This window comes from Sinocyclocheilus rhinocerous, unplaced genomic scaffold, assembly GCF_001515625.1.
Source record: "Sinocyclocheilus rhinocerous isolate Xijiao unplaced genomic scaffold, SAMN03320098_v1.1 scaffold1725, whole genome shotgun sequence".
NCBI lineage: Eukaryota > Metazoa > Chordata > Actinopteri > Cypriniformes > Cyprinidae > Sinocyclocheilus > Sinocyclocheilus rhinocerous.
The window spans coordinates 114,147-126,645 of NW_015627232.1; the positions used below are offsets into that span (position 1 = coordinate 114,147).

Here is a 12,499-nt window from a genome sequence, read left to right on the forward strand (position 1 = left end):
TGTATTTGAGAAAAACATTTATGTCATAATGATATTTCCCCCCATTTTAAATTATTATTCTCTAATGAAAGGTTAGATTTATGTGAATTTTTTAAATAAAAGATCAAAATGACTAACAATGCAGATTTATTTTCACAGCCTTCTTTGATCATATTTACCAAGGGTGCCAATAATTCTGACCACGACTGTATATATTAGATCAATAGTCAGTAGACAGATCAATAGCTTACAGCTTCAAATTATTTAATTAATACATACAAATGTATGATCACAGTTCTGTATATAAAAATATACATGTGCATATAAACCTGCTACTGGCTCCTTTGCAGAGCCGCCATATGAAATTTTTTACTTTTTTTTTTTTAAACAAAAACATTAATAGTCTAAACATTTTTTATGATTTGTGGAGAAATGACAATAAACATTTACCTTGACATGAATTCAACCAGTCTTTGATAGAAAAAACGTCCTGTAAAAATAAAAACAGTCAGGGATTATAACCAAAAATAAACCGTTGTATATCTTTTATCTTTTGATCAATTTATCCACTAGAAATAAGCCAACGAGGGTGATGTGGTTTATGCAGCAGATTTTTGTTGCAATCTGTTAATATGGTCTGAAAAGGCTTGCATATATAATACAGACATGAATGCGAGGCAGCTGCTTTTCTTTGGATGCAGGATATGATAAGCTGGGAGTGAGTAACATGTTTTCTCTCCACATGCTGTGTCAACATTATAACTCCAGGTTGTGTGAAGCCTTTACTTTGACTCACCCTGTTTAAAATCACGCATCACACTGACACCCACCCACACATGTACTTAACCATTCAATCTGTTACAAACACAGACCTCTTTCATTCATGCAGTGGATAATATAGGAAGAAAGATTATTTTCTACCTGCATGTTCAGCATAGAACCTTTCTGACTCTTCTGTTCTCCACGTCAGATCCTTCTTTCGGACTATAATGAAGTTTTCGAGAATCTTCTTATGAAGAGCCTGAAATTAAAAGAAATATTATATTCAAATGTTTCCTATGCTCATCTGCATCTCTTAAAACCGAAACTTATTGTCAGTAAAAATGTGTTGCTATGCTAATGGAAGCCTCTTTCAGTTTTGCTCTTTTCATTTCATGTTTGCCCTCAGCAACAAGACGACAAAGGGTTATATAAGAGTTTTAATCTCCAAAAAGAACAAGGTTATAGACTGAGTGATGATAGTACAAACATTACATTTAAAATGTAAAATGGCTTCAGTTTTCAAACCATGTTGCATGAGGGAATTGTTGCTAATTAAAGGCACCTTTATCTCTTTGAGGCGACAGACAGCGGAAATTAAATCAGGCAAGAGGCTTGCTCGTTTTAATAATAAAAATAAATTATGTAGTTTTAAGCCTCCTCATATTTTGAGTTACAAGACATCTTTCTTCGTTAAAAGGGTAACATTCAGCAGGATTGGTATAGAGGAGATGGGGGCTAGTTGTCACACTTGTTACTCCAGTGAATATTGCTCAGGAGGATAGGTTATTTTTTATAGCCAGGTAAGTAACTATATGGAGTAAGCCAGAGATCCCCAAAAGTTTTTGTCAGCCAAATCCCTTTTACCTAAAAATCTTTACTGGAAGTACCCCCTGAAACTTGTTGATTTATATTAGGGCTGCACGATAAATCGCATGCGATATTTAACGGGCATCTTGTCAGAAAGCCGGTTCTGTAATCAGCGGTAAATCTCCATCACGTGCGGGCTTTCACATTGAGCAGCATTAACTACACAGAGCCGTTGTTCACTGACGAGCTGCGCAAAAAAAAAGCGCGAATATGAACGTGGTTTGCGCAGCTCGTCAGTGAACAACGGCTCTGTGTAGTTAATGCTGCTCAATGTGAAAGCACGCACGTGATTGGAGATTTACCACTGATTACAGAACCGGCTTTTCTGACAAGATGCGCGTTAAATATCGCATGCGATTTATCGTGCAGCCCTAATGTAAATCTACTTTGGAGATGTACGTGTGCTTCCTGGAGCCCCCCTGTTAGCTATACATAATAAAACGTGTTTTTACAGCAACATCACAACTATACTATACCATTTAGCATCTTTACACTTTCAACAATTTGCTCTAAAGTAGTTCAACAAATGCGAGTTTAAAATAAGGAACCGTGTTTTTGGTTTGTAATACGTACATTTGTAAACGCCCTCATCCAAATGTTCTGCCATGTTCGACTATGACGCATCCTCTTCTTCTTCTTTATGATGTATCCTCTCGCGTGGCCTCCTGGGATAGAAAAGTAACCATCGGCGAGCACTCAAGACGCTGGGCAGAAGCAGTAGGACATCCGGGAACTTCTTGACTACTCTTTTATGAATACTGAGGTTTCGGACATACTTATTCGCTCGGCTACTGCTTTTCCCCTACTATATAGTAGAGAAGTAGGCGGTTTCGGACGCAGCCTCTGTCTCTTTTTCTTTTTTTTTGTCCATACAATGGCAGCCAATGGTCGACAAAACTGGAACATTCTTATTGTATTTCGCAGGTGGAAAAAAGTCATAAAGGTTTGAAACTACCATTAATTAAATAATAACAGCATTTTCATTTTTGGGTGATCTACCCCTTTAAGAATCTGCTTTCCATGCATAAACTAATACAACTGCTACAAAATAGCAAAAATAAATCAGCTCTCAGAGAAAACACACATTTATGTAGTAATTTGGCTATGCCAAAGTCCCATAGTTACAAAGATATAGCCTTTTAACAACAAGTCATAGCCCCACTACTGAATTCAATTTGCTAATGTCAAGGGGGACTCAAAAATAGTGTATCCACGTGATGTGTATGTAATGCAGACTCCACGTACTTCGTTTAATTTTTCTTTAATTATTTTTACATTTAGACAGGTGCAGGACAGTGTGATCTCACCTCCAGAATGAGCGGATGGGCCACAGCATCTGGTTTGACGACCGCAAGGGTGAGCTGCAGTGCCTTCACACAACGAATGCCTGCGATGCCGCCTTCTAACGTTACTAAAAGCATTAATTGGCTTATATTTCCCCGTGATTTGGCTCCGGCTCCATCTGATCAGTATTTAAACGTTAACCAGCAGACCTAAACACACATGAATGCTCGTGAACATTTCACAGCTGCAGATAACATCATCAATGCGTGGAGCATCGAGATAAATAAATAAATAAATCAATACAATGTAGGCGATCGACCGAAAAGAACGTTCGATAGTTCAGCTGGTGTTTAAATTGGTTTTCAAATTGATTTCTCATGAAGAATACAGCTTGATTTCTAAACTGAGCGTGCTCCGTGCTGTCTGTTATGTGGGCGCCGCCATCTTGCCCGGTAGTAAACATAGGAAGTTACAGAGCGCGCAAGTCTCATCAAAATCCTACTTTATGTTTGATAAAATATATTATGTATAAAACAACCAATTTCCTAGCAATACTATGGAAAAATTTCAATAAAATACAGAAAATAATTTAAAGTTACAGATATTGTCCAATGTGACAACTTGCCTTAGGCAATAAGAATGACCTATAAGAATAGGAAAGACATTTGATGAGGTTTTTTGTACATTAAGCTGACAGAAGCAGATGTGACCTATGACCTGTGACCTGCGCTGACATCACATCTTTGGAAAAGTCATGTGACAATAACAATTGTAAAACAGCAGCCTTGTAACTTGCAGTAAAAGCAATTTAGGTTGTTTAAAAGATTGTTCATATCTTTAAAGAATGTTTTTAAGTCGATGATGCTCAATAAAAATAAAAATAATTATATTCTGTACTATATAATTCATGTTTACTTTTTTGAGTTTGTCTTTAGGTGCATGTGAAGGATCAGACATCAAACATGTAATGATTGCTTCAGACACCCCTGAAACCCAGAATAATGATGCAGTAACAAAAATGCAGACAATTTGATAACTTACTGTGATTTATTTTCTTAACACTGATGTGATACCACAATCACAGTATATTACTTTTTATTGGCGTATGCCTCAGCTTCAGGCTGCAGTGAATTGTCTTGAATGTAGAATCATTGATTTTTACACACCTGTAATCCTTTGTTCATTTGTCTGTCGGTGTGATTATGTCAGTTTTGACCTAGTTACCCCAACTTTACCCTGACCACCAATGCTCACACGTTCATTCACTGGGAACCCCCACTTTTCAGTGAGATTGCTGACACCACTTGAACCAACACACATCTCATTTTGACACCCTGCCTGTTTCATGTGGGTCTTTTAAGGAGTGACAGGATGGGGTCTGAGGTGCATTTCCTGCTATATGACCATTTGGTCTGCTGCTTAATAATATCTAGCCTTCATGTACTAAAACTGTAGCCTACTAGTGACTGAAAAAAATACACTAGAAAGTGTTTAACATCTAGTCAGAGATTGTATAATTCACAGCAAATCACAGAAATGCTTCTCACATGAAATGTGATAATGAATTTCCACTAGAAACATATCATACAAAATTATTTATCTTTATTTAAAGAGTCATTTTGAGCATCTTTGCAGGGCAGGGAATAAGCTGTTTACCTCTCAATTGCTAGCACCTGTTTTGACATCTACTGAAATGCAAGTGTCCTTTGACCTTTTCTATTCCCATCCTTCAGAGCGCAGCACCAGACTCTCACAGACAGCTGTGTCAACCTCAGCAGGAGCAACTGTCATACCTAAGGAAGGACATCACTTTTAAAGCTGAAGAATTAAAGAATTATAGTGTGCCTTAACCAGCTCTACTTTTAAATGTGTGTTGATGACTTTCATATTACACAAGAAATGGCATGTCTATCATACACGCACACACACACACACACATTTGTAATGGTGTAATGGTTTTTATACTGTACAAACTATATTTTCTATCCCCTTAACCTAAACCTACCCCTCACAGGAAACTTTCTGAATTTTTAGATTTTCAAAACACTTTGAAAATTGTGTTTTGAACACAACTTGTTTCCTCATGGGGACTTAAAAATGTCCCCACAAGGTCAAATTTTTTTTTGTTATTACTATCCATGTGGGGACATTTGGTAATTGGATAATATTCCAGTGTTTTAAGAAACCCAGTCATTTATGAATTATGACAATCTGCAAAACAGAACACAAGGACCCACGTTACATTTATTCATTTGGCAGATGATTTTATCCAAAGCAACTTACATTGCATTCAAGGTATTACATTTTTGATCAGTTCTTGCTTTCCCTGGGAATTGAACCAATGTCCTTGCTGTTGCTTGCGCCATGCTTTATTGTTTGAGCATTGACCTTGGCTTATAGCACCATGCTTCTGTTTGCATATTAAGTGTCTTTTATTACTAGATTTAGATTAATCATTTGATACAATGCATTTCTTCTGTACATATATGTTTTGACATTGTACATATATTAAAAAAAAAATATCCGCATCTAATTACATCTATAATTACACTGTTGACCTTTTTTCTACACCTTAACCCATTCTTAACCCTAATCATACCACCAGTCCTGTTTATAACCTTATCCCACCTCAATAACAGCAAAAGTGTTTTGCAGTGCAACATAAAAACAGTATTGTAACAATTAGTTACGTGCACAGTAGTTAAAAACACCTAATATGAATTGGGACTATCTAGAGCCCTAAAAAATCTGTGCTTAAATCATTAACAAGCTCCATTCAACACAACAACCACAATATCATTGTTTCTGTGCTATGGAGTAGAAATGTAAAAAAAAAGAAAAGATTATAGCTACTTCAAGTCCTGTGCTGTGCATCTGTGTCCTGGGAATCAGCTGTTTGAATTGCACTGCCTGAAAAATTATATGCCAGCCTCCGGAAAAAGAGAGAGCTATATGACCTCTTAGAATAAACTGGGATGCTGCTGGCCAAATGCTAGTGACAGAGAGGAACAAAGTTATTAGCACCGTGGGGCCCATCTTGACTGCCAGTGTTAAAAATAAACAGAGCGGTCAGATTTGGAGCTTACGTTCTCCTCAAACACTGAGCATTCTCTCTCTCTCTCTCTCGTTCTCTACTTTGCCATTGACCCCAGTGAACACTTGCTCTGTATTGTTTCCGTAGTGCATTAAAGACACACCCTTACAATTGTTTCACAGCTTCCATGGGAATAGCTACTGAAAATGACAACTGATTATGGCGGGTTTTCATATTTATATTTTTATATTTCTTCAGTGGATTCTGTTTTTAACCCGATGTTCATTTAAACAGTTAACAATTTAGGATGATGGGAAATTAGGGCATATTTTCAGCTTTAGAAGCAAAAATATCTTCACTGACAGGTGTATAATGACCTGTGGTTATTACTGATGGCATATGTTGTAATCCTCTGTAATGATGTAGATGGAAATGTCTAATTTGTTACTGTCATGTGCAGCCACAGGAAACCGTAATTGTTGAGCATGCATGGTACTATTCCTGAGAAGAGCAATGCTGCTGGCTATTTGTGGTGGTTTAATGCTGTTAAAAGGGTGCGGAGTGTTGGGTTTCAGAGTAAGCCTCATCTCTGGCCCTGGGTCTCCTGTTGCCTGGGCTTTTTTAGAACACAGGTGCTGACTTCAGGGATACTGGCATGCTTGTTGCAGGGGAAAATGTACCCAGACCTCTCCCATTTCCTCCATAGAACTAGATCGGGTTCATTCTGTGGGTGGCTCAGTCTTGAAATCATGTGGTCATTTTTGTGATTTGTGACAGTAAATGAGTATCATTGATTTTTAACTATTCACATTGAAAAGAATGTAATGGACAACAGTTTGTATAATAAAGTTTGCTTTTTTATGTTTTATGATGCATTTTCATGTCTGTGACAACTGTTGTAAGACTGAATTTATAGTTATATAATTTTATTGAAAATTATATATTAAATATATTACATAAAATACTCTATATGTTTATGTGTGTGTATTATGTTCGATAAAATAAAATATTTCAATTTCAAATGAATACTGTTATTTTGAACTTTCCATTCATCAAAGAATCTTGACAATATGCCTCACGGTTTCCAAAAATAAAAAAAAATATTAAGCAGCTCAACTGTTTTCAACATTGGCAATAATAAGAATTGTTTCTTGAGCAGCAAATCAGCATATTATCATGTCATATGATATTTGCCATCACAGGAATAAATTACTTTTGAAAATATATATAAATAGAAAACTGTTATTTTAAATTGTAATGATGTTTCAAAATTATTACTGTTTTTGCAGTAGTTTTGATCAAAATAAATGCAATAAATTGTATTCTTAATTCTTATTCATAATTATATATAATATAATTAAGAATGTGCAATTTATTGCATGTATTAATCATTTATTTAATTAAATTTTATTACATTTATTTAATCAGTTGATAAATTATCATTTAAATCAGTAAATCATTTTCATCATTAATCATTTTATTATGTATATTTATATTCATATTTTAATTATCATCTTGCTATGTAACATGATGAGCACAAACACATGAATTCATGCATGTAATCCATGTTTTCAGAGTATCTTTTCCAATTGTTGTTAAAAAAATAAATAAATACAAAAATTTTAAAATATTCAAATTATTTATTATTCATTCAAATTATAAGCATTTTTAGTAGGTGTCTTAGGCTTCTGGGCCCCAATGTAAAGGCTATATTTTATTAAGTTATATATATATATATATATACACACACACACACACACACACACACACACATATATACGCACACACGCACACACACACACATATATATATATATTATTATTATTATTTAGAACACCATATAGTTCTTTTTAGTTAGACCTCACTGTTATGAAAAATACTACAAAATAAATGTCCAAAAACATTTGTTGTCATTTAAACACTACTGTTGATGCTCAGAAAAACTGTGCTTGTAATGTTTGCCATTTATCAAAGTAAAGTGAAGCATCTTGATCCCAAATCTTTCCAGCCTTGAGCCTAAAACCCGCTAGCTTACCAAATCCCAGACAGTAACACTAGCTTGTTTCAGCTGTGACTACTAACCCACCACTGTACAGAAGTCACTCGCCCGCAGTTGTTTCCTGGTTTCTCTTCTCTCTCCCTAAAGGAGCCATTGAAATTCGGTGTAAAAAGGGGAGCAGTGGGTGTAGGGTGTCTGGAGGCGAGTGTGAACAGCTGAGAGGTGTGATTTCACAGGCTCGCTCTCCCCTGTCACGGCCCTGATTGGGTTGGACAGCAGGCATAGGAGAGGCCCTGACTTCTAAAGGACACCAACAGGTGGAGGACCGCAGGGGCAGAAGGGGGAGTATAAGGGAGGCTGAGCGCTTGAAAAGGCCGGGAGCATGTGGCCATGTCTGGGCAGAATCCACCAGTCAAGCAAAGAGGACGATACACTGTAGCACTCAGCAGAAGAGGAAAGATGGGAACAGAAAGGTGTGGGGAGAGTTTTCATTTGTTGCTAGATTGAGTTGGCTTTAGGCAGTGTTTTTTTTTTCTGAACTGGAGTAGACTTTACATGATACTAATTACAACGTCTGAGACTATTTTAAAGTCTTTTCTCATTCTTTAATTTGGCAAGGCAGTTGAGATTAAATGTCTTCGAATTATTTCAGATTAAACGGGAGCAGCCCATTTCATGTCTGGGATAAACAAGTTGCAATTTATCTGAATTCAAATGTCTTTGATTTTTTTTTTCAATTCTTATATACATATAATGGCGCTATATATATATTATATATATTATATGATTCGGACCAAGATGCTGGGTGACATCTCTGTTTTACGAGACAGCAAATGGAAGATTTTACACCTCTGCCACTGGAAATGGTGCTGTTAAAGGAAATGGAGGTATGAGCGTGTTACTGGGTTTTCACCTGAGGTGTCATAGCTTTTCTTTGATCTACTGTATATCAGTCTCCTATATCCAGGAGTTAAAAAAGGGGGTAGTTTGTGCATTTTAAGGTTTCCATGTGGCAGAATGAGAAACCTTCAGGTCTATTTAAATGTGAGAAGATGTTCGAGTGCTAGATGTGCTAGTCCTCTCCTGCTTGGCTGGCTAACCTACATGTTCCTTGTCTATGGACACTTGTCAACACAAAAATGATGATGAAAAATAAGAGATAACTACATACAGGTAAATTAAGTTTTTCTTCGCACTTGAGCTGTAATATTACTCATTCTACAGAGCGAATAACAAATGTTTGTGTGAAGGAGTGGTAAATACTGCTTTTTTGATCTTTCTGGATGATATTTCTCGATTCACTATTCAGTTTTCTATAACTTAATATAGTTAGGAAGCAGAAAAATAAAATAAATGTATTGTTTAAAAAAACGTATCTCTTCTCTATACATTTTTCCTGACAACTTTGCCTGTTCTGTGAGGGAACTCAAATGTGCCTCTTGTGATGACATGCTTCCTTATATGCCCATATGAATATTCAAGTTATGGAATGTAAGGAAGTGTGTGGTTTCAGGGGGAATCCATCACCACAGGACTGGAGCATGCAAATAAACAAATCATTATGGATATAAAATGATTAAATAAACCTAAACTAAACCAAAGTGTCATAAATTTGTGCCATTTTGTATTCTAAGATGACAAAAAATCATTTGAGCTGCATGAATAATTCTAGATCAGGTGGTAAAGCTGTTGTTTTAGTCAGCTGGCTGGTCATAGGCACACGTTTGGGGCCTCCACACCCCGATCATCTCTCACTGACCCAAAGCTACTGAAGATCCAGGGCAGATTGACAGAGTACAGCTGTCTCTCACTTCACTAATCCGTCTGAGAGCCACGAACCTTATAGGTATTATTAAAGAAGACGCTAAAATGTTCTTTTCCCGACTATCAGCACATTAAACAAAAAGGCAGTAATTGATAATGCTAAACTTATGTGGTAATGCTCATCCATTGAACGGCACAGGAAATACATTTGACATTTTACTGAAGAAACAGTTTGTAAATGGGGCTGCCAAGTTGTAAATTCTGCTGCCAAGTTGATTTTGTTTTATTTTTTAACTTATTATTTAATTTTTTCCTTTGTCTTCTCAACAGGTAAGCAGCAAGAATGATTTGCTGAACATATGAACATTGCTGAACATAAGCTCCGTTAGTCTTCCTCCCTCTGCCTGCCGTTCTCTCTGTCTGAAGCAGCACGCCTTGCTGTGGCTGGTCAAATGGAACCAAGTCAGGTGTTTCTGCGAGGTTTGGTCCCCTTCAACCAGCTACTGCGTCGTGAATACAGCCAACATAGAGCAAAGATTACAAGAGAGTCATTCAGTAGTCTGCTTTTTTGGAATTTGAAATGTACTAACCCTAAAAAAAAATTCATTTTTTCATTATGGTTTTTATTTCTTCTAAAATTCAAAAAACTATTTCCTTTTTCAATGCTGTGTTCATTTTCTCCTTCTTAATTATAATAGCAATTAATTATTCTTTCTACAATAATCATTCAGTCCCAAAACTTGTCATTCATTGCACTTGTGAAAAAGAGGTGTGCTTAATTGTATTGATTGTGCACTTTTTGAATTGCGTTGAATGTGTACTTCAAATCATAAAAGTATATTTTTATAAAACTGTAACTGTGCAGATCATATAAAATTAATGAAATAAAAGGCCACAAACACACACACACCGTCTATTTAATTCTATTTTATAAATTATTAAATAATGAAATCATTTGCACTTTATTGTTAGACAAATTTTAAAATAAATAATAGTAAAAAGCGTACATAGAATTTTGAATTTAGTTAGAACCCATTCAGTTAACGATAAATGTTTTTTTTAAAGATTAAGTGCCTTTACTGATTGTTGAAGAAAAAATAGTTTTCATTTGTACCCTATTTATGAGAAGGGTTTGAGTTTGACTTTCAGTTTTGGGTTCAAATTCTCCATTAACAGCAAGCCTTATAGCACTCAAGGATTATACTCACGAAATAAACCAAATATGAATGCACTAAAATAGTCTGTCTGTACCTGTACATTATGTACCTTGTCCCAGTGTAATTAACAAACATTGCTTTCTAAGCTTTGCTTTTGAGCCTTACCTTAAGTGGCTTGGTGTATGAGACATTTTCATCTTAGCAGATGATTTAATATCCGAGTTTTGGGGCTTTGTGAACTGTACTTTGTATCATGGTGTCTCACAGCTGGGAAAGTGTGTGTGTGAGTGTCCTGGTATTCCTGGTAAGTTATGGGGACCAAATGTCCCCACAAGAACAGTAATACCAGTAAATTTGGACCTTGTGGGGACATTTTTAGGTCCCCATGAGGAAACAAGTTTCCCAGTGGGCAGGTCAAAAAACAGGTCAAATATGCAAATCAAGCTGACCTCAAAAACTTGACATCGATTTGATTTAAATTAAACGTCAAACATTGGCCTATACTTTAAACCAGTTTTAGTGTGGGACTAACTTCCTATTTTCACACTATTACCACTGGAAGAAATATCCATCCAAACTGGATTTAAAATTATGTTACAGCATAACATCAGTATTTGACATCAAATTGATATCAAAGTGAACCACTGGGTTATAAATCATACAGAAAAATATTTTTTGAAAATCCAAAACTGCCAGTACTTTTGTGTGAGATGTAGGTTTGGGGTAAGGGGATAGAAAATACAGTTTGTATAAAAGTAAAAAAAAATAAAAATATGTATAGAATATCCCCATAAAACATAAAGCCAATATGCGTGCGTGCATGTGTGTGTGTGTGTGTGTGTGTGTCAGACTGACAAGCAGTGTTTTTACAGGACAAGTGCTCTCAGGGGTCGCTGACACTACTGTGTGTCTAACAAACAGAGAAGAGATGAGACTGCCAGAGGTTCTGAGATTGGATGAGAAGAGCAGTTCCTTCGGGATGAAGTTCATTCCTTCTCCGACTGTTTATGGATCATACTTATGGATCATAATCTGGAATGATTTGCTTCATTGGATACAGTACAGCAGAAGCAGGCAGACATCTACCTTTGTCTCTATTTCAATAACCATTCTTAAACTAGAAGCATTCATTAATTGTATTGTTTCTTCATCGGAACAGGTTTGAAGAAATTTAGCATTATATCACTTGCTCACCAATGGATCCTCTGCAGTGAATGGGTGCCGTCAAAATGAGAGTCCAAACAGCTGATAAAAACACAATAATCCACTAGTAATCCACACCACTCCAAGCACAGATCAAGCATTGTTTATAAGCAAAAACTTGATGTGAGAAGACAACATATTGTAAATCTCAACTCATCCATGGCACAACATTTTAGTACCAGGTACACAAATATTCAAGAATACAAAAATGACAAAAAAATATGTATATTCACAAAAACACATCCCGTATTAGCTTGACATATTTTTTTTTATTTTATATTTTTAATGCTAAGTCAACAAGTGTTGATTTTGGAGTTACAGTAACTGTACTTAAATGTGTAAAGGGTCATTCCGTGTCAATTCCCTGGCTCAAAGTTTTTATTTTGCTAATATTTTTTCTGAAGAAAGACAGACATGTATAGTGATGAAAGCCAAAATATTAAATGTCAT

General features: G+C 35.9%; 1 protein-coding gene across 1 annotated transcript in view; it reads right to left on the reverse strand.

The window, feature by feature from the left end:
• Positions 1 to 3,348, reverse strand: part of nme6 (NME/NM23 nucleoside diphosphate kinase 6) — an 8,296-nt gene extending 4,948 nt beyond the window's left edge. Inside the window, exons 1-3 of the mRNA XM_016532191.1 lie at positions 2,916 to 3,348; positions 901 to 1,000; positions 430 to 469 (exon numbers count right to left, since the gene is read on the reverse strand). Coding sequence (XP_016387677.1) covers positions 430 to 469; positions 901 to 1,000; positions 2,916 to 3,029 — 254 coding nt within the window. The 5' untranslated portion in view covers positions 3,030 to 3,348. The remainder of the gene's footprint in view (positions 1 to 429; positions 470 to 900; positions 1,001 to 2,915) is intronic.
• Between the last annotated feature and the right edge of the window lie 9,151 nt (positions 3,349 to 12,499).